The 20,930-nt window shown below is 56.3% G+C and overlaps 2 protein-coding genes across 4 annotated transcripts; one reads left to right on the top strand and one right to left on the bottom strand.

Annotated features, from left to right (window-relative positions):
- Window positions 1–119: 119 nt before the first annotated feature.
- Window positions 120–7,860, bottom strand: PPM1J (protein phosphatase, Mg2+/Mn2+ dependent 1J). 2 transcript variants are annotated; one of them, XM_072355930.1, is made up of 10 exons: window positions 7,740–7,860; window positions 5,884–6,010; window positions 5,480–5,779; window positions 4,986–5,098; window positions 3,951–4,035; window positions 2,598–2,716; window positions 2,414–2,477; window positions 2,062–2,169; window positions 1,780–1,931; window positions 120–1,549 (listed from the first exon to the last, which is right to left on the bottom strand). In XM_072355930.1, exons 1-10 carry the CDS (start codon window positions 7,826–7,828, stop codon window positions 1,402–1,404), a joined length of 1,305 nt encoding a protein of 434 aa, XP_072212031.1. In that variant the 5' UTR covers window positions 7,829–7,860; the 3' UTR covers window positions 120–1,401. The 2 variants fall into 2 exon arrangements, with proteins under 2 accessions (XP_072212031.1, XP_072212030.1); XM_072355929.1 differs by lacking the exon at window positions 7,740–7,860 and adding an exon at window positions 7,284–7,587.
- A 3,325-nt stretch (window positions 7,861–11,185) lies between these two features.
- Window positions 11,186–20,523, top strand: TAFA3 (TAFA chemokine like family member 3). 2 transcript variants are annotated; one of them, XM_072356037.1, is made up of 6 exons: window positions 11,186–11,325; window positions 14,470–14,553; window positions 14,736–14,851; window positions 18,202–18,351; window positions 18,921–19,045; window positions 19,629–20,523. In XM_072356037.1, exons 3-6 carry the CDS (start codon window positions 14,737–14,739, stop codon window positions 19,638–19,640), a joined length of 402 nt encoding a protein of 133 aa, XP_072212138.1. In that variant the 5' UTR covers window positions 11,186–11,325; window positions 14,470–14,553; window position 14,736; the 3' UTR covers window positions 19,641–20,523. The 2 variants fall into 2 exon arrangements, with proteins under 2 accessions (XP_072212138.1, XP_072212140.1); XM_072356039.1 differs by having other exon boundaries at window positions 14,470–14,546.
- The last annotated feature ends 407 nt before the right edge of the window (window positions 20,524–20,930 follow it).

Below are 20,930 nucleotides of genomic sequence, written 5' to 3' on the forward strand. Positions count from 1 at the left end.
CAAGAAAGATGGAACTGCGAACGGCACGACCTTTATTTAGCCACACAAGGGCAGCTCTTCCAACCCCAGCATCATCCCCTGCGACACAGAGATGCACACAGGTACAAACGTCACCGCATAACTTTCACTCCCCACTAAGTGCACCCAGTTTATTTACGTCTCGCTGATTACAGAGAGGAACACGCCCCGGAGGTGACACGCAGTGACAATGGACAGGTGCTACGGTGCATCACCAAAGCACAGCACAGGGCTCAGCTGTCCCCACAGCTGCCTCTGTGCTTTGGCACGGTGCAACGCTGCAGAGGTGCAGGAAAGTCATCATCCCCCAGGTGAGAGGTATGCCAGATGCAGAATGCAATACTGCAGAGAAAACAACTGCAGCTACAGCCCTGCCCTGAACCAGCTCCGAGTGTGGGGAAAAGCCAGCCCACCCCATTTCCCAGGCACAACCAAGCTGCTTTTATTGCAGGCTTCCAACCCCCAGCTAAGCAGATTCATGCAGCATTTTAAGCTGTTAAGCTTGGCTGAACGGGGCCGCTCTGGAACTGCTGCTCAACAGTTGCCAAATTAGAACTACTCAGAAATAACAGACCTACATTCATACCGGCTGCCACCTCACACCAAGAAGGAATTTAGACACTTTCCAGCTCAGCTCTCCAGTTAATAATAAATAATTGGCTCTAGAAACGCAGCAGTGGGTGATCCAAGGCATGAAGAGTGGGCAGAACCCATGGCACAGCCAGGGGCTGGCAAACACCATGAGAGTGCAACAGCTCATTTCCTCCCAGGTGCTCTGTGACTGAGCCCTGTCACGTCCACAGAAACCTGAGACCAAGGTAGTGTGCCCAGCTGGGGACAGGGCCCAGGAGCCAAAGAGGACAAGCACAGGACTGGGGCATCCTTAGGGCTCACAGCACCTGCAGCTGGGATGGACACTATCCCACTGCCAGCAGGACCCCAATCCACACCCATCCCAAGACAGAAGCTTCAGCATCCATGGTGCAAATGTCACAGGGCAGGAAAAGGAGGTGATTGCAGGAGCAAGCACAGACTTCACCGGGTACAGGCACTCAGAGCCCAGTCACAGGGCTGTAACCAGCACACCTGGACCAGGGCGAGGTGCTGAGCATGCACAGAGAAGCTGGAGAGCACTGAGGCTTTTCACAGCAACCAAGAAAACCAGCCCTTGAGCCCAGTCTCTGCTCTGTCCTTCCATCTCTACAGAGGGCAGGGATGCAGTGGGTGAGGGGGGTGCTTTGGGCAGGAGGCTGCAAGGTCCTCATTCTTCTCGTGGTCAGCTCAGGAAATGAGTGCTGGAGTGAGAGGTGACTTGGGCAGCGCCAGCATCCTGCTCACGGCCATCCAGGCAGTGTGACCCCTCTGCCCAGTGCTGTCAGATTATCACATGTAGTTGCCAGGGCCACCCAATGGGATCACAAACACAGAGATGTCATCTCCAGAGCCCAGCTTGTCGTTGGGAAGCCGCCAGCCTCGCTCCTTCAGGATGCCCCTGGAACGCAGCACCAGCTCCTGGGCCACCATGGTGTACCTGGGCAGAGAACAGTGGTCAGCCCCAGCCCAACAAGCATCATGCTGCACCCCACTGCTGTTCCCAGGGGGAGGGAGAAGCTGAGGGAGCCAAAGGGGCAGGGAAGGGGATCTGGGAAAGCTCAGATCCATGCATACAGAGGAGCATTGTGTACAGAGGGATACGTGGCCACAACGCTGCTCCAAGGAAGATGTTATGGTGCAGGACATACCTGTGTGTCTCCCCCTCACCTGCACGGGTCATTGGGCTCATAGCTTGTCAGCACCTCCATCACCACGCTGGCCACTTCCTTGTCATTGGTGACATCCCAGAGCCCATCGGTGCCCAGGACCAGGACATCATCGGGGCAGTGTTCATACTGTGTGAGGTCATACACCCTGACCTGGGAAACATTGGGACAGGATGTGAGGGTGATAGTGGGCTCATGGACACCCCACCACCACCAGGTGCTCTGAGCGCTCTCTGAGATCACCCCAATCAACTCCAGCCATCACAAGAGCCCATGGGCTCACCTCTGGAAAGCAGGACAGGAAAGGCTTAATGTGGATGTTGGAGCTGAACACCTTGAGGTCGTGGTCTCCCAGGCCCCGCGTCACCCCAATCGTGGCCATCACTCGAGCCTGGAGAAAGGCAAAATCAAATGCAAGTTTTAAGCTACCTCACCTCTATCTCTTCTCCCAGGAGAGATGATACACATGGCATTGGCACCCTGACAGCACTGGGAACAATGGACTGGGACCCCCATTTCAGCAAGGGCAGACAGGGAATGACCCCTGCACAGTGACAGGGCCCCCACTGTGATGCCACCAGGTCCCCATTTCCCAGGGGAGCAGGGACCCCTCCCCTCACATCCCAGCATTGTACCTTTTTGCCTTCCCCATAGATGAGTGGAAACTTCAGGTCATCCTCTTCAATCTTTTTGTAAGCCCTGAATGAAACAAGCAGAAGCAACCTGTTGGCCAGTGCCCTGAGATGAGGCCCCTTTGGGACATGGGGAGGGGGCTGGAGCTGTGGCCACATGCAGCAGCAGACCCAGACAGCACAGTACCAGCCGTTCATGCTCTGGTCTCTGTACAGCATCTTCTTCCCCAGCTCCTTGGGCTGGATCCTGCGGGGGAACTCGAGGTGTGTGAACTCCTTTCCCAGCAGCTCAGGTCTGAGGAACGCCTGCAGGAAGGAGCAGAGGGCTCAGCTGCAGCACCAGGAGAGCAGGGTCCTGCCCAGCACTGCCCATAGAGCACCCCAGCATGGCACAGGACAGCCAGGTACACCCGTGGGACATTGTGGGGCCTTGGAGTGGGGACAGCATAAGCTGCATCTCAGGTGGTAGTGGTAACAATACAGCTTCAAAGCTGGCACACATTTCAGGACACAGAGCCTGAAGGAGTTTGGGGACATAAAAACCCAAAAGGGATCATAAAAAGGGCAAATTCCAGGAGAACTGGCCCAGGAGGAGTCAGAACCACAGCTCCGGGGCTGCAGCTCAGCAGAGAGCACAGTTCTCACCCAGGGATGCAAGTTGCTGTCTCCTTACCAAGCATGCATCTTATCTATGGCCAGGGGCAAGCAGCAGCACAGAGCACAGAGCCGCAGGACATGGCTGGGTGATCACCAGCATCCCCACAGGCATCACCACCCCATGCAGAGCTGCCAGCACGCTGCTCCTGGAGCTGGAACCCCAGGGACCTTGCCCACATCTGATGTCCCACCTCCCCCCCAGCAGCCCCAATGCTTCCCCAAGCACAGCCGAGATTGAGACAGTGATGCAAAGTGCAGGTGGAGCACAGCTGAGAGGAAGGAGAGGAGCCTTTGACTTATGGCAGTGTTGGTGCTCAGGCACAGAGAGCCCTGGCCACAGCCCAGCCACTGTGCAGTGGAGCAAGCACACGCCTGGCCCTCTGCCCATGAGTGCATCACAGCTGGGGAGGATCTTGCTTACAGCAACTTCTTCCCCTCAGTCATTCAAACACAGACATGAGGAAAAAGTAGCACAGTGCTCTCTCAGATATGCTGCAAGGCAGGAAATCCCATCCAGCAAGACCTCCTCTAACATAAACACCTCCTTCTCTGCGCTGCCGTCAGAGAGGCCTTTATAACCTTCACAAGTCTCATGGCACAGCACAGAGAGGTCTGCCCAGGACACGTGGAACAGGGAGCTCTCAGAAAGAAAGCCAGCAATCTGCCAGCACCCTGCAGCTCCCCCTGGGAGCACTGGGTGAAAAACCAGCACTGAGCACAGGGACCCCTTGAATGCACGATGGGACACTGAAGGTGAAGGGCACAGAAGTGCTCCCCAGCACTGCCTGGTGCTCTGTGCTGCACAGCAGCAAGAAGGGCAGCCTCAGGCAGGGCTCAGGAGGTGGGTGAGCAGGAGTCAGGTTAGAAGAAAGGTCTTCCTTACTAAGAACTGCAGCCTCTGCCTCTCTGTCTCTGGAGTAAACTCCCTGGACATTGGAATGATTTCCCCGTTACGGATGATAATGGCCCTGCAATGAGACATGGAAGGATGAGGTTAGAGAAGAGGAGAGGTCCTCTCCCCACTGCCCACCAGCACCCAGGGCAGGGGAGGGAAGACAGGGAAATGGAAGAGAAGCATGGGGCAAATGGAAGGCAAACTATGGTTGGAAGAGAAGCAGCACGAAGGTTATTAAGCCTCCACCTCATGCAGCGCAGGCAGAAGTTGCCAGCAGCAGGACATGGGTGCAAGTGCCCAGCACTGGGGGTGAGCTCCCTGCAGGAGGGCTGAGTTTTGGATGGCTTAAAAAATGGCTGCTTATGAGATGCTCCTGGAGGTCAGGGGGATCCCTGGCACTTCTGGCCCACCTGTCCTACTTGCTGTCCTGCCGAGGGTTGCAGATCCCCTGCAGTGATGCAGGGCCCAGGTGTGCCCAGCTCTGGTGGAGCACAGGACCCATAACACCCAGCAGTCCCTGCTCATCACCCCAGCCTGTGTTTATGGTCCCTGCCACATCACTCTGCAAACCTCCAGCAGAAAGTGGCCAGGACCTCCTCCACCCCAGGTCTGGAAGCGCATTCAGAGCTGCTTCACCCTCAGCATCAGACACTGTAGGCTGTGAGCGCACCTACACATAACTACAGTAATACACCCAAGGAAATGTATGTCAGGCAAAGTCCTTGGGTTCTGAGCTCCCTTGGGCCTCGTCTGCACAAAGATTTGTACATCCTTCTGCTGGAAATGTTACAAAACGTGCCCCAAAATTGATGCTTGCACATTTTCAGCAGCTTTGCTGGGGGCAATTCTCATTCCCCAGGCCAGTTCAGGACCACCTGCAAAGCACAAACACCGCTGGGAAGGCAGGGATCAAGTGCCAGAGGTGGGGAAGGAATTCTGCAGCTCCCTCAGTGCTGCAGGCACACACAGACAGCACAGGGTGGAAACTGGGGTGCACCTCAGTCTGGCTGGGGCCATACGTACCTGCTGTCACCAGCGTTGGCCACGTAGAACTTGCCCATGAGGTAGACAACAGCCAGGGCACAGCAGCCCCCAGAGATGTGCTGAGATGCCCGCTCCTGCTCGATCTGCTCATCCTGGAGAGATGGAGAGCTGTGGGCAGAGTGGGAAGCAGCCCTTGCCAGCAAGCAGAGCTCCAAGCAGTCCGAAATAGCTCTGAGCTGCCCCGTCAGCACCCTGGCTGCCAGCTGAGGCTGGGCACATCGCCCTGCTCACCCCAAGGTCTTGTGTGCAGCCCAGGACACAGCCTCCCCAGCACTGCGGAGGAGGCAGGAACTGGAACAGAGCCCAGTGAAACCATCTTCACACACAGAGCCCAAAGCCTGTATGTTTTGTGCCCCCCAAAATGAGGCAGAGCAATAGGGCAGGAGCTGCCCTGTAGCTGTCACTGCAGACCTGTGTGCTAACAGAGGAGACAGGAGCAAAGCAAATGCTGCCAGTCAGCATCTGCAGCTCACCATGTGTTTGAAGGCATTCTCAATGGCACCGATCACCAGGCTCTCATGGGAAACTGCCTTCTCCAGGTGAAAGCGTGGCAGAGCATCACTGGGGACCTCCCCGTTGTCCTCCGCCTGGCTCAGTTCGGAGTCGTGCTGCAAGCAGATGGGAGGTGGGGAGGGGTCCTGTAGGATGTCCACCAGGTCCCGCAGCTGCTCACAGATGTGCAGGTGCAGCCTCTTGGATGCCATGACAGCAGCACCGCTGCCCGCGTGTCCATCAAACAGGGCCCAGTAGTGGAAATAAAACCCCTTCCTGCCCTGTAGGGAGATATGGGGGGGCTCAGTGATGCCTGCAAGGGAGCAGGTGGACAGGAGCAGAGGGTTACAGCTGTTAGAGGAGCAGCCTCCCACCATGCCCTCACCCTGTTGGGCTCCCCACTGCCATCCCTGCAAGGCAGGCGGCCCCTGGGGCTGGGCCTCCTCTCCACAAACACCACCTCGCAGCACGCCTGGTCCTCGTTGTGCTGGCTCTTCCCTGCATTTATCACCCTGCCAGGAGGGAACAAAGCATTAGGGTTCTCCCTTTTGCACTCGAAATGCCAGGGCTCACCCAGAGACACTGCAGAACACAAGCAGCAGTGTAGCAGAGGTGACCCCAGCAGCACCAAATTCCTCCATCCCCACCACTGCTCCAAACCCATCCCAGCCTCAAGGCACCCAGCCTAGGCACACAGACACTGCACAGGGTGCACAGCTTGCAACCCAAACCTGCACCTTGCAGAGGAAGCAGGCAGCTCACAGGAGGGGGATGCAAAATGGAACCAGCAGAACTTTAGCAGGAAGATTCACACAAACTTTTTGCAGCTTGTGCTGATGAAGCAGGTGCCAGGTCTGGATTGCAAAACCTGCTTATGAGGGGAAGCTGTAAATGTGCACATCTGAGTGAGCTGTTTGGGCATGGACTTTCCAAGTGGTTTGCAGAAAGAAGTCCTGGGACACAGAGGAGAAGTCCCACTGCTGAGCACGGGGTAGTTTTCCTTCCTTCCCCTCAGCATCTGCAGGGTTTCTGCTCCTGCAAGAACAAGTGCAGGGCCCCCCTACCCCAGCACCTCCCAGAGGAAACACATCTCAGGAGGTTCCAGGGAAGCTCAGCTCGTGCAAAGCTGCAGGAGCAGAGCATGGAGCAGCAGAGGTGGCCTTCAGCTCCTGTCCTTTCCCATCTGCATTCAGCTATGGGTGGAACTCAAAACCAGCAAAAGAAGAAGAGAGTGAGCTCCCAAAGGGGAAATCAGGGTCAGGTCCCGTTCCCAACACAGCTTCAATTCCCTTCTCCCATGTCCTGCAAGAATGGGGGCAGTTCCTTCAGCCCTCAGTATCAGTTCCCTGTGTAGCACCGGGCATCGGGCAGATAAGTGCAGAAAATGGAAGGGCTTCAAGCGCTGAGGGGATGGGGGACAGCGTAAACAGCCGAGCCATCGGCAGACAGCCGGCAGGCAGCCCTCTCGTGTAGGAACGCACAGCTCAGCGCCGCCTCGACCCACTTTCGTTTCTCATGGCCCGCTTCTCCCCGCTCGGTGAGGCCGCAGCGCGTTCTCCGGGGCCGGGCAGTACCGGACAGTACCGGACAGTGCCGGGAGCCCCCGCAGCGCGCACCGCTCCGCACCGCAGCGCTGATGCCGCCGAGCGGTGACAGCCTCGGAGCAGCGCGGAGGGACGCGGCCGCCTTCGGGAGCGGCAGAACGGAGCCGCCTGCCCCGAACGCCCACCCCGCAGCCCCCCAACGGGCACGGCGCTGCCCCCCGCCCGGCCCGGCCCCGCTCACTCGGCGTAGCCCGTGCTCCAGGGCAGGCGGCGGCGGCCGTCGCGGGGGCTTTGCACCGCCCGCCCCGTGTGGTCGTCGGCGCGGCGCAGTTCCTCGGGCGTCAGCTGCAGGAAGGCCGGCCGGCAGAACGCAGCCACCCGCGGCCCCTCCTCGCCCCCGGCCCCGCTGCCACCGCCACCGCCGTGCCGGGGCTCGGCCGGGGGCTGCGTGCCCGGCCCGGGGCCCAGCCCCGCCACCAGGTGCGAGACCGCCGAGCGCACCCGCAGCAGCATGCCGGGCCGAGCCGGGCCGAGCCGCGCCGAGACCCGCCCCTGGCCCCGCCCCAGGGCCGCCCCCCCGGGTGAGACGAGCACCGGGACAGAAAGCGGCGGCGGTTCCCGGGTGCGAGACGACAGTGCCCCCGTGATGGAACTGTGAGCCTCAGCTCTCTCGGCTGTGAAGGATGGCAGCGGGCACCTGAAGCTCAGCCGGACCTGTGGGACGGATCCTCCCCGGCTGCGGGATGGTCCCCAGCTCCCGCAGAGCCTCCTGCTCCGACCCGGCATCTGCCGCCCGTGGCAGTGCTTCGTCACGCTCAGCGGTGAGACCCAGCCCCCAGCGGTCACGCCGACCTATTAATAAGCAGCCGTGCTGCAGAGGAACGGAGAGAGCTGACGGGGCTGAGAGCAGAACCTCCTCCTTCCTCCGGAGCTGCGGTAGCGCTGCTCGGGATGCAGATTCAGCCGCCCCAGGGCGATGCGCCGCTGCTGGATGGGTGAGCGGGCAGCTCGGAGAGCACAACCCGCAGGGCCTGATCTCAGCACCTCCAGCCTCGGGGTTCCCATGGCAACAAACATTCTGCAAAATAATACGATATTTGTCTGTGTAAAGTAGACCTGAGTCCATCTGCTGGGACCCGCATGTCCCGCTGCACACCAGGGAGCTGCTTTCATCCTTCCCACACAGATCTGTGCTTCAGGTCCTTGCAGAAACATAACCCTCACAGCTGAGGGCTTCCATCGCGTCCTTGGCTGAACCTTGTCCCCTAAGCAGACTATTGAGCCCATCCTATGGATATTGTATGATTCTCTTTTTCTCCCGAGCTGCAAACCGTTCAGCAGCGCTTCTCGGTGAGATCTGAACGCACGCACCCTTTCCCAGGCTGCTTTTTGGAGCTGCCCTCTCTTCCCTGCCCGACGCTGCTGCCTCCTCCTGCCCTCTGCCCAGCTCCCATTCCCTCGTTCCCTGCTCAGAGTTCCCCACTATCTTCTTTGCGAAGCGGAGCGGGCACCAGGGGGCGGCACAGACTGCGCGCAGTGGTGGGGAACGCGGCCCCTCTCCTCCCCTCGTCCCCCCTCCCCACCAGCGCAGTTTCCTCCTGGGGTCCTCAGGGGCATCCCCCACTGCCCAGCACGGCTGAGTCACCAGGATGCGTTCCTTGGAAAGAGAAAACCTGCAGCGTCCGGAGTGACTTCAGTGCAAGTCTGACCTCGTTTCGTGCTCCTCGTGTTTCCGTTCCGCTACGCGCAGAGCAGAAAGAATGGCCTGACATAAAAACACGCTGCAAGAACGTTCCCCAAAACAATGCAGTGCTAATAGCCGTTTTCCAAGAAAGAGAGCGACATTTCCTCTCATTCATCCTCCCTGCAAACCTCAATGCAAGCTTCCTCCTTGCGTTCTGTCCCTGTGCTCCTTTCCTGGCACTGCTGGTGCGTGTGCCGGGACTACGGGTGAGTGACGCAGGGAGGCCCAGCAGCGTCCCCTGAGTCTGCTTTGGACATCACCAACTCCATCCTCTTGTTTCCTTCCCACCCTTCAGGTCCCAGCCGGGGCTGCCCTGCCTGAGTGCTGCACTGGGTGCTCACCCTGCATGGAACCAGTTTGGGTGTCCCTTCGTTAGCGCTGTGTGTGGGATCCCTGCCACAACCTCAGTTCCTTTCTCCCTGTTCTGGAGGCCTCTCCAACCCCCAGCTGTAATGAGCTCCTTTCAGCACAACAGAATTGCTGCCACTCCCCCCAAGGGGGTGATTGCTTTGGGCACAGCGGGGAGATTGCCATGAGCTGTAATGCATCTTCTGGTACGAAAATGCGAAAGAATATGTTGGTGGCATTTAAGCCAGTATGTGAGCAAATTAAACATCTAGATCATAAAAGTACTGAAGGATGTTTTAAAAGAAGCCCTTTGCAGCGGTGCGTTAGTTGGCTGCACAGCTTTACTGTGTAATGAGCAATATATTAATTTATAATTAGTGTAATACGGTGAAGCTCCACAAATAGCTCTGTGCGCTCCGGATAATCCATCACCAAAAGAAGCAGCTCTTAATGGTTTCCAAGGTTTGCCTGTCCCTCGTAATTGGGAAGTTCAGAATTTACTGTTATTTCTTTTAAGGGGTGATTTGATTGCAGAGTGCTGCACCCGGAGCTCAGCTGTGACTGCAGCTTTCCCTTCAGAGTGGCTGAACACAGCCCTCCAGCCAAAGGGGAAATGATTCTTTTCCTTGTAGTGTCTGGAAGGTTTTCTTGTGCAGCTCCTTTCCTTGCCAGCCTTTACGGGCACTCAGCTTTATTCCCCCCCTTCTCTTCCTCTACAGCAATGTAAAAGACTCCTGGAAGAGTCAGAGCCAGGAATGAGGACAATGCAGGGAGTCCACTGAGTATACCGAGGAGTGAAGGGAAATTACTGCTCTCTTCACCGGAATTCCAATGAAATCAGCTTTGCTGAAGTGTTAATTCTTCCCCTGCATTGAAATGCTGTGATCTGGAAAGCAGCGAGTTTGTATTTCTATGCCATTACATCAATAAAGAGCTTGATTTTGGAGGCTCCCTTATTGAATAATCCGGCCTAATTTAATTGGAGTTTGGCTGACGTGAAAGGTGGTTTTGATTGTGTTTGTGCTTGATAATTTCCATTAAAACTTGGTGATCTGGAAAGTAATCTGTTTGTGTTTACTTATCACAGCAACAGAGAGCTGCATTTGTGGACTCTGACAAACTGCCTAATGAATACAAAGAGCAGACTTAATTTCATGTTGTATTAATTTTTTTCCATTAATTTCCCCATTATTCTCTGATCTGAAGAGTACGATGCCCGTATTTCCTTAATATCTTATTATTGGAGTTTGGGTTAATCTCGTAGAGCTTTTTTTCCCCTTTGAGCAGCCACGTCTAACCAACGTAACGTGGTAATGTGATTTTTTCCCTTTCAAAAAGGGGGCGAGAAAGTTCGGTTTAATGAAATAGCAGAGAGAATCTATTGTTATGAAGGGTGTAAGGCATCCCTGGTTTCAGGGTTCCTCTCGGCCCGTGGAGGAGGCTCAGATCCCCACTGCCCCGGGAGCTGATGGGATGTAGTGGGGCCGGGCAGTGCCTCTGTGTTGGGCTGTCACTGATCTGAACTGGAGATGCCATAAATCAAAGCGAGATTATAGAAGGATGCGCCTAGGCTCGTGCTGTGGGTCCGTGCAGACGAAGGAAACGCTCCCCGGTGAGGATGTTGTCCTGCAGCCTTTCATAGGAACAAAGCTGGCGGTGTTGGACCAGGCGCGGTGCTGCGGAGGCTCTGAGGGGCTGTGATTTGCTCCGAGCGCTCTGTAGGGCAAACCCGGGGTAATGCCCCAGGATTTGGGGGAGGGAGGTGGACATGTCGGGGAGGTCCATCCGCTCTCTGACTGACCATTCCTAACAGCCCCGGTGATGAGCAGCGGGGATAACTGGGACGGGGCCGCGCCATTCCCGCAGAGCAGCGCGGGGCCATCGGGGGGCTGAGCCCGGGGGGGCGGCCGGGAGCGCTCCTCCGGTACCGGGGAGGCGGCGGCAGGCGGCGCTGCGCCCCTTCGCGCCGGCGCGGGCACCGGGGCCGCCCGGCTCCGCGCCCCACCGCCCCCGCCGCCGCCCAGCCCCGCCGAGCGGAGCGGACCGAGCCCAGCGCTGCCGGCGCCACCGCCCGGCGATGCCAGCCGGCCCACGGCCGCAACGGGCCGCGGAGCAGGCGTTGACCCTGCGGAGCGCACGGACGGCGGCCATGGACAGCGGCGGCCCCGGCCCGCACGGACGGCACCGGCAGGTACCTGCAGTCTGGCCCTGCCGGCTGCGAAGTTGGGGCGGGACGGGAGCGGACCTCGGGCCGGAGCCGAGCGCGGCGGAGCTGCGGGGCCGTCGGGGCCGGGGCCGTCGCGGGAGCCGGTGGTGGAGCCGCTGTGCCCGGCTTGTCCCAGCGGGACGCGCTGCGGGGGAACCGGGGAGCTCCGGGGGGGCCGTTCCCGGGGGTGCGAGAAGCGCTTCCTTTGCGGCACACAGCGGGTCTCGGTCCGCGATGTGCCGGGTCGGTGCCGACAACACACACGGAGCCCGGTGCGCAGCGTGCAGGGTGATGCGCTGCCATCCGCTCCAGCCAAGTGGCTCCGAAGGCAGCGGCCGTGCCTTCCCATCCGTGCGGTGCGGGGCTTGCGGCCGCCGGGGCTGGACGAGCCCGTGGGCATGCAGGATGCCCGCGCTCTGCGAGGTGCCACCTTCACTAGGGGACCCACGCTCCTACAAAGAGCCCACGCGGGGGAAGGTGGCACCTCCTGGTGGACCTCGAGCTGCCCCCAAGCTGTTGCCGAGGCTCCCTTGGCTGCTGATGATCGTGTTTGGATCTCGCACCCTTGGTGTGTGACGGTGCTCCTGGCACATGGGGAGGGTGAGGTCAATGCTGACCTTCAGGACGCCAGCAGCAGAAGGAAGGTGGGATTCACCGGGTGAGGGGACAGCAATCAGGGTCGTGCTTGAGCTGCATTCAAGTTAAAAACTCTCCTGCTCAACTGAGCTGGGAAGAAAATGCTGCAAACACGGGAGGAGTGAGGAAGGAGCTGAAAATCTACCAGCACAGAGAGAGAGCTCATTTATGGGAAGCAGCACTCTATGTTCGTGTGTGCCCCCTGCCAGCTTGCCAAGCTCATGCCTTGTGCTGCCCTCCGTGCTGGGGCTGTGGGACGTTGTGAGCTGTAGTGCTGCAAGTGCACTCAGAGCTGGAGCTAAACTGAAGCGTATGAGTGGGCTCAGCTCAGCCTGGAGCTCTGCAATTTGGCTCCGGAGAGCAGCAGTGCAGCTGAGGGACCACATACAGGGTGGGAGTTGCTGCACAGAGCTCCTGATGGTGTCCGTCCAGGTGTGCACAGCAGCTCCCTGTGTGCATCCCCAGCTCTGCAGCTGCAGCCTTGTAGCTATGACTCCCCACCCTCGCCTTTAATTAAGCATCATCAGTGCTGTTCAGGGAGCTGGAGTGTAGCCAGCTGCTGGCCAGCATTAACCCAAAATTGTGGGTATAAAGAGTGCTGCCGTTGTGCTCCGTGCTGAGATGTCTGACTTGGTGCTTCAGGGAGGCTTTAAAATCAAATCGCCCCTCCAATAGGCAGTGCAACATCTGCAGTGATCACAGAGAGGTTTCTGTGCCTGTTGGGCTCTTGGGGTTGCCCAGCACTGCAGAGCCCTGGGGAAGCAGGGCACACTCTTCTTACATCCAGCAAAAACAACAGAGTTCCAGGCTGTGCTGAAATAGCGGGAGTGCTAAAATAGCTTTCAAACAAATGGCACATCTCTTGGGCCAGGTGTGCACAAAGGTTGGTGGTGCTGGAGCTGTATTGGAGCGTTCATTAGCACAGACAGCCAGTTCACATCCAGCCTCCCCTGTCTCTTTGTTTCTTTTTCTGGGTAGAATTTTGCTGCCTGTAATTATTTCAGCTCATGAGGACCTTTGCAAGGAGCACTCCCAACTTCCAGAGCTTGGCACGTCATTTGGCACGACAGAACCCCTCATTAGCACTGTGAGCACCGGGCTGTGCTCCAGCACCGGAGCATCCCTGGCTGCAGGGCCACCTCTGCAAGTGCAGGAGGAGCCTCCAGGTTCACAGCTGGGACTTCTTACCCTCTGCATCAGTGCTGAGGTCCCTAAAGCTGCATGTGAGGCTCTGCTGCAAAGCCCACCTGCGCCTTGCCCTGCACAGCTCTGTGGCTGTGCTTGAGAGCTGCCTGCAGAGTGGGTCGGGCGTCTTGCACTTCCTGCAGGTGGGCGGAAAGCAGCTAACAGAACTTGAACAGAAAATATAACCAAATTCCAAAGAGAACAGAAAACAGCGATGTTTTCAATCAAAAATGAAGTGCTTTGATGTGCCGCCACATCACTCTTCGTCTCAAGATGACATTCCAGGCTGAAAAACTTTTGTCAGACTGAACATCTGCAGTTGGTGCCTCACGGTGTTGGAGGCTGGCAACTGTCAAAATAGCAATTTCTGCAATGCTGTGTTTCTCTATCCTAAGGGGACTTTATGTGTGAGCATCGTGCACGTCTCCCAGCCAGCACAGTCCTCTTGCAGAGCAGTTCAAGGCACCGGGCTGGGCTGTGGGCATGAGATCTGCAGGGATAGATCCAGCAATGGGTCCGCATCACCTGCACATCCACACCGCCCCACTGCCTGCATTGCTGTCCTGATGTACCTGCACATCCACACCGCCCCATTGCTGTCCTGCTGTACCAACAAGGAGTATTTTTGTGCCTCTGAATTATTTTCTAGCATAAAACACTTTCGTGTCGAGATCACTTTCCTCTGGGACAGTATCAACATTTTGGGTGACATTTTCTGTTGGTTTTTCTTTCCCCCCCCCCCCAGCTTGGAGAATCAGAATGGAAAGTGTCCCTTTACATCACTTTGCATCAGCGTTTTGAAATGCGATGCTTTCCATTTCGAAATGTCAGTTTAAAAACAGCCCGATCCATTGTGGAATGTTTCAGTACAAGTAGTGCCCTTTACCACCTCACATCACTTTGTTTTCATATAAAATGTCAGTGTTTTCTGTACTGGAACATCATCAGATCAGTGCTTTTCACTGCCCCAGCCTGGCCCAGAGCAGGATCCTCTTTTAGAGGGCTGTCGGACATTGGAGCTCTGTCCTCCCACCACTATGCTGGGCAGCACTGTGGGGTGCAGGTGAGAGCCCTGGTGTTCTTTCTTCTCATCCCTGGCCTCCATCAGTAACATATGGGCTGGTACTGAAGCGCTGTGGGGATGCACTCACTGGCCTCAGACCCCATTCGATCCCAGTGGGCATTGGGATGGCCCCCGAGGAGGTGATGGGAGCACATAACTACACATGGAAACGCCTGGAAATGGATTTCTTATGGTTTGCTTTGCCAGCAGCATGCCCATGGGGCCGTCTGTGTCTCCCCTTTCAGATGCTCTGATGTCAGCTGTCTGTGAAGCTCCCAACACCTGTGGTCGGCAGATGCACGGCTGTTAGCGGGAAGCCCCGGTAAGAGGTAAACGGTGCTCCTCTTTGCTGCTGTGGTTTCTTGCTGTCCTGCTGCAGATGAAGCCCAGGGGAGGCGGGTGCATCCCCACCGTGCCCCCACTGCCCTGGGGGAAGGCCTGACCCCATGGCTGCACGCTTGGGGCACCCCCAGCCCCTCCCCATCTGTGCCTCTCTTCTTGTTCTTGGCAGAATGAGCGAAAGGGCCGTACAAAGTTTGAGCAGACGGGTTTTAGTGCTCACTCTCTGCCTTACCACATTATGGGGAAGACTGACGCTGGCCTCCACCCACCACAGGAGTCATTCAGGTAGGGAAGTGATGCGTTGCCCTCCTGTGCAGCCGGGGGGGGTTCATGGCACGGTGTGAGCTGGATGCACTCTGTGCCTCGGGGCTGCCTCTGAGGGAGCAGGCAGCCAAGGGTTAATCTGAATATACTGAACAGCCTGACCCCACACCTAACCCTGTCCTATTTCTGTCGTTTTTCCCTGACGGTTAAAGCACTTCTAATCCTATAATCCCTATCCTCATTGCTTAAAACTGAAGCGTATCTTCTTGAGGGGCTCTATCAGCCAGCTAGTCAGGGCTACCCGCTTCCCCTTCCAACCTGGAGGGTGCAGGGGAAGGCACTGCTGGGATCTGGTCTGGCTCCAAGCAAAGCCATTACCAAAAGCACTGCCCTGAGGCATGGCCAGACCCCGAGGTGACACAGCTGTGACTCAGTGAGTTATGGAAGGTGCCCCATGTGTGTGTATGGGGTTGGGAGTTATGCGTAACTCTGTGTGCAAGAAGCACCGATGTGCTCCTATGCTCACAGGCAGAGCTGGGGGTTCTCACTTGCAAAGATTTACCCACAGAGGACCAGAGCTGTGCTTCTTATTTGGGCAAATGCTGATCCACAGCACAGAGGGCATAATGGGAGCACACGCTGAGAAATCCAGCCCTGCTCTGTGTCTCTGTGTTGCCGAGGTTTCTTGCATCACATTCTTGATGGTTGCTGTAGGAGTTTTGCTGCTTGCACTGTTTCTTGCTTTCCCCGTTTTGTGGTGGTTGGTAGCATTCATTTTCCACTTGTCTGCCCTGTGCTTTTGCTTCGTTTAGGGCATCTTTTAGTAAAGGTTATGCTGGGAATGCCCTTTTCTAAGGTTGCATTCTCGGTGCTGTTGACATTTTCCCCTGGAAAGCCCGCGGTTACGCTGCTGCACACCGAGCTGAGCAGGAGGTGCAGGCTGGGATTGCTGCACCTCTGCTGCTGACAGGTGGCACACACAGAGGGCCAGACACATGCAGTGCTTTTGCCCATGCACAGCGCTGCATTCAGTCACCTGCCAACGAAAAACTGCAGAAGGAAGGATGCGGTTGTGACTATAGAAACACAGGATTTCACAGCCTACAAACTCAGGCGTTTCTTGAAAGGATGGAACGTGCAGATCCTCTGTTGGCCTTCCAGGAACACAATGCGTTTTAACATCTGGCTTTGGAGTAAAGTCTCACCTGGAGAATGCTGATGTCAAAGCAGAGCAGTGTGTCCTGGTGTGTGCAATTGGATTGAAGCAGCCCGTGCAGAGATGGAGTCATCCAGGGATGGAGAAGGGGACTCCTCACGGGCAGCCCGATCCCACGTGCACCTTGCTATGTGAGCAGCAAGCCCTGCAGCTCTGGATGGAGCCCCAGCACCTTCCAATAAGTGTGACAGCCAACGTGCCATCTTTGCCATCACCCACAGCCATCGCTCAGCATAGGGCAGGAGGAAGACCTGGCCAGCTGAGTGGGACACACTGCCAGCAATGGGGGTTTCCACACCGGCACATTATCAACAGTTCTCAATGCAATCCCTGGATGTGTTTCTCTGCTTGTGAGCATCAGGTGCTGGGAGCTGGGTGAGCAGCTGTGTGTGTGCGTGCACTTGTACGCGCTGCAGAGGGGAACGGGGTGAGCTGAGTTCTGATAGAGCTGAGTTCTGATACGACAAGCCAATAAAAAGCTCCAGCCGGCGCACAGTGATAACGAGCAATAAAAACAGAAGCACTTCTCTGCAAACCCCTTTTAAATAATGCATGCACCTGAGGCAGCAGTGATTTTAAGACGTGAATTATTTAAGCCATGGTAGCAGTGGGGCTGTTGCTGGGTGGGCAGCGTGGTCCCCCCACCCTCCTGCCTTGCTCGGTGCTGCAGGCATTAGCATTGCCCAGTGGACTCCAGTGCATGGAGATCTTAGGCTGGGCGCACAGAGCAGTGCCTGCTCCTCCTCGAGACAAAGCGTGCCGTTTCAGGTTGTGCCATCAGCAGCCCCGTTCTGCCTCTCACTTAAAGGTCAGCCAGAGTTGGACGGTATTCTTGTTTTATTTTTTACCCACGGGACTCAAAAGCCTCGTGCTTTCACAGCGCCTGTATGCTTCCATGAGATAAGAGTTTCTTAAAAGGGCTCTGCTGGAGGCAGCTGTGTGCCAGCAGCGCTGGAGCTGTCCCAGGCTTGCAGGGTTTGCTGCGCTCACTCTCTGCTCTCTCCCATAGGCTGCTTGCTGCAGCTACCCTGGGGCTCTGTGTGCTCCCCAGGTGCCCTCTTACAGCCAACCAGACTCTGGGACCTCCGCTTGTCCTGTGAATATCCCATAAAAGCAAAGCCAGTCATGCTCACGTTTGTCCTGTAATGGTGATTTCCTTTTCGCTTTCACCGAAGTGTTTAATTTCTGCGTACAGAAACAGTGGAGATTGTCATTAAAACTGAATTATGGCGGCGTTTAAAAGGAAGGATTAAATTGATGGCCAGAGATGCTATTACAAAATACTTCCAGGATAGGTAATTGTGTAATTATTATGGGCAAGAAATGAAAGCGATGGTTCATTAAAAGAAAATGACCATGAAATAACAATAAATAACAGCAAATGATGGCACAGGCTGCCTTTCCCATGCACGGATCCGTGTGCACGTTGCAGGAAGCAGCTCCCTTCTTCCCCTCTCTGCCCAGCAGCTGCATACAGCCCATACCCAGTGAGGCAGCTCCCGTGGTGCTCATTAAACAGGACCTGCAGGGATCAGTGGTGCTCAGGTCATGGGAATCAAGTCTATCCAGCCCTGGTTGGCTAATTTGTATTGTGCCTACGTGGGCCGTTCCCTAGCGAAATGCATTGATTTGCGATGCTAACCAGCTTCTGAACCCAGATCCCAGCGGTGATAAGGCAGCACGTTAGTTTTCTTTCTGCCTTAATATTTTAATGGCACTGGGAGCAGCAGAGCAGCCAGGGTTCCTGCTGCTCCATGTGATGTTGCTGCTGGCTGGGAGCACAATCCTGGCTCTCCTTCCTCCATCCCAAGGACGGGGCAGTGGGAGCACTGCATTGCACTGTGCTGCTGGGGGCCAGGCTGGTGCTGCTCTGCTGGGAGCTGAAGGCAGCACGATGCAACGGTCCCCTCCTGCAGCAAAGCACACCTCTCATTATCAGCTCTGGTTAGCCATTGCGCTCCTTTGTTTCTGCAAGGCTCTTGGCTTTGCTGTGCCAAAAGCTGTTCATTGTGCTCAGTGATGGATGAGAGCTTTCAGGATGCCAGGGCTGGATGCCAGGGGTCTGGGGCAGGACCCTCACAGTGGGCTGGGAAGGTGCTGTCCATTGCTGAGCTGCCTCATGTTCCCACATCACACAGCTCCTTCTCTCCTGCAGCACACGTGGAGCCTGGCACCTGCGAGGTCATCGCGGCACACAGGTGCTGCAATAAGAACAAGATAGAGGAGCGTTCCCAGACTGTGAAGTGTTCCTGCTTCCCAGGGCAGGTGGCTGGCACCACGCGGGCAGCCCCCTCCTGTGTGGATGGTGAGTATCTTTGGGGCAGGAAGGCTGTGCTGGGTATGCCCTGTGATCACTGCCCCCAACCCGGAGCTCCCCAGCATTGGTCCCTGTGTGCCTGCAGCAGGGGCAGGGACGTGATTTCGGCCACGCAGCACCGTCATCAGTGCACTTAGGAGCACTAAGCACAGCTCAGCCTATATATATTTCATCGGTTGATGTCATGTGCCGTTACCGTAGGGCCACCAGGAGCAGCTGGGAGTCTCTGCCAGTGCATTATTGATTCACATCCTGCAGTGCTTTTGTGCATGGTGCCAGGAAATACCCAGGTTAATACTTTCGCTGACCTACACAACTTCTGTGCTGTCCTTCCTGAGGATAAGGAAGCCCCCTCTAATTATCCATTGGCATGGGTTACACAAGTCTCACAAAGCTCTGTATCAGCACTGGGGCCTGGAGCAGAGATACCTCCCCTGCTCTATAGGGATGGGGCTGATGCTGTGCTTTGTACTGGGGGCGATGATAGGCAATGGGGTGCTCTGGGGGCACTGGGAGCAGCGGACCCCCTCCCCTCACTGACGGCTGCTCTCCCCCAGCCTCCATCGTGCTGCAGAAGTGGTGGTGCCAGATGGAGCCCTGCCTTGTCGGGGAGGAGTGCAAGGTGCTGCCCGACCTCTCAGGCTGGAGCTGCAGCAGTGGCAACAAAGTGAAGACTACCAAGGTATGTCAGCCCCGAGCCCCCTCCACCCCCCACCCGGGGCCATCAGTGGCAGAGCACCACATGATGGTTATTTTCATGGCTTGCTGAACGCCCCGAAGAACAAGGTGTAATTAAAATTGTATCAAACACATTCATAATTACATGTATGTCACGGTTAATCAGTTGCATAATTTTGTTCATCATTGTTCATGCAGACGAGGGTAATTATTCCTTGTGCTGGAGCTCTTCTCACCCCTCATCCCCTGCAGTAAAATTATCACATTAAAGAAGTGTTGAGAGGGGAGAGGGGTTCATTATTGCCTTTATTTTGGATCACCAAAAGGACTTTCCTGCTCAAGTGTGTGTGTGGATGTCTGGGAAGGTCTCTCTGCTTTGGGTCCCCATCACTGCCTTTGGCTCTTGGTGTGCATTACATGGTTTCCCTCTCTCAGCCCTCAGCCTCCCAGTGCAGACAGACCCCAAAGTGGGAACAGTCACCAAAGTGAGGGGGGGTCACAAATAATCCTGGAACAACCGCCCTGTGGGATGCAAGGAGCAGGTTATGTCTGCATCCACTGGGTGCTCATCATCTCCTCTCCTGCAGGTCACCCGGTAGCTTCTGCAACCTGGAGCCAGCCCTGATGACATCGCAATGCTACCAGGCCAGGATGGGATGGGATGGTGCCAGCATTGATGCAAAGCCTCACAGCTCCACATCCCCCGCTGCCCCATGATGCACCCTGCAGCCAAGAAATGGGCTCGTTTTCCCATCCTCTGAAATAAAATGCTCGTGTTGTTGGCAGTTATGGAGACAGACAGACAGCAGGGCTTTATTTTCAGCTAAAACAGCCAAGGTCAGCGCTGTGGGAGTTGCACGGATATCCTTCTTGCCTCCCTCTCCCTGACCTGGAAGCAGACCCAGCTCAGCGCTGCACACAGTGGTGGTACCGGGGTGATCCGACACCTCCTCGAGCTCTGGAGATGGCAAAACATTTCCACAGAGCACACTGCTGGTTCTTCCTTCCTCTGTAATTGCATTAATGAGGCGGCAAGTTTAATGCCTGTTCCTGCAGCTCCAATCTCAGACACCAAATTGCTGCTTGTGTTTGCATCGAACTGCTGAATAAAGAGGGAGATCCCAGTGCTGGACACGTGCAGGCTCTGCAGCCCTGGGCTGAGTGTGGCATTAAGGAAGGAAGCACTGTGCCCCACAATGTGCTCTGGCTCCTCTCTGCAGCTGGAGGGGAGGTGGGGGCTCATGGACCCAGCATGGAGGTGCTCCCGTTCCGGGGTACATAATGTTGCTGCAGACTGATGTACATAGCAGACTGTGAAATATTAAATCCAATTTAATCTCTGCGGAAGATCTCTTCATTGTGAAGCTGAGGGGTAATGCTGGCGATGGGGCTGAAGATGCTCACAACTGCTTTTTAGTGCCATCAGACCACAGAGAGGGACATTTCTGCCCGGGTTCCCCTACACATGAAATTGCTTTGCTGATTTGTTGAGTCCTTTGTGGCTTTTTCCATCAGTTCCTTTAATGGGAGGTGTTCTGAATGAGAGCAGGGGTTTTAATTCAGGGAAGGCTGATTTACACCTCAAAGGCGAGCGGAGGATCCCTCAGGTTGTGGCCCACATCCCATTGCCCAGCAGAGGTTTGCATATGGGAAACAATCATGGGTTGGGGGAGCAAATCTTCCCTTTGTGTGTGCTGAGCACTGATCCCCCCCACTGTGTGCCACTATGGGAGGATGCACATAGGGGCAGTGGGCTCCTCCTGGCAGCAAACCTTGCCCAGCAATGATGCTGCACCTCCTGCTCTCAGCAGGGGGGGGGGTCCAGGAGCTGCAATGTGGCCCCATCCCCATTGAGCATGGTCCCTTCAGCAGGCACAGCCCCTGGGGGC

Source organism: Excalfactoria chinensis, chromosome 23, assembly GCF_039878825.1.
Source record: "Excalfactoria chinensis isolate bCotChi1 chromosome 23, bCotChi1.hap2, whole genome shotgun sequence".
NCBI classification, from domain to species: Eukaryota; Metazoa; Chordata; class Aves; order Galliformes; family Phasianidae; genus Excalfactoria; species Excalfactoria chinensis.

What these genes read in the sequence shown, in the direction of transcription:
- TAFA3 (XM_072356037.1), top strand. Translation starts at nt 14,737, where the DNA reads ATGAGCGAAAGGGCCGTACAAAGTTTGAGCAGACGGGTTTTAGTGCTC. An exon ending in CCACCACAGGAGTCATTCAG is followed by an intron (nt 14,852 to 18,201) that starts GTAGGGAAGTGA and finishes TCTCTCCTGCAG; the next exon opens with CACACGTGGAGCCTGGCACC. An exon ending in AGCCCCCTCCTGTGTGGATG is followed by an intron (nt 18,352 to 18,920) that starts GTGAGTATCTTT and finishes GCTCTCCCCCAG; the next exon opens with CCTCCATCGTGCTGCAGAAG.
- PPM1J (XM_072355929.1), bottom strand. Translation starts at nt 7,555, where the DNA reads ATGCTGCTGCGGGTGCGCTCGGCGGTCTCGCACCTGGTGGCGGGGCTG. An exon ending in TCTATGGGGAAGGCAAAAAG is followed by an intron (nt 2,170 to 2,413) that starts GTACAATGCTGG and finishes GCCTTTCTCCAG; the next exon opens with GCTCGAGTGATGGCCACGAT. An exon ending in TCCTGTCCTGCTTTCCAGAG is followed by an intron (nt 1,932 to 2,061) that starts GTGAGCCCATGG and finishes AATGTTTCCCAG; the next exon opens with GTCAGGGTGTATGACCTCAC.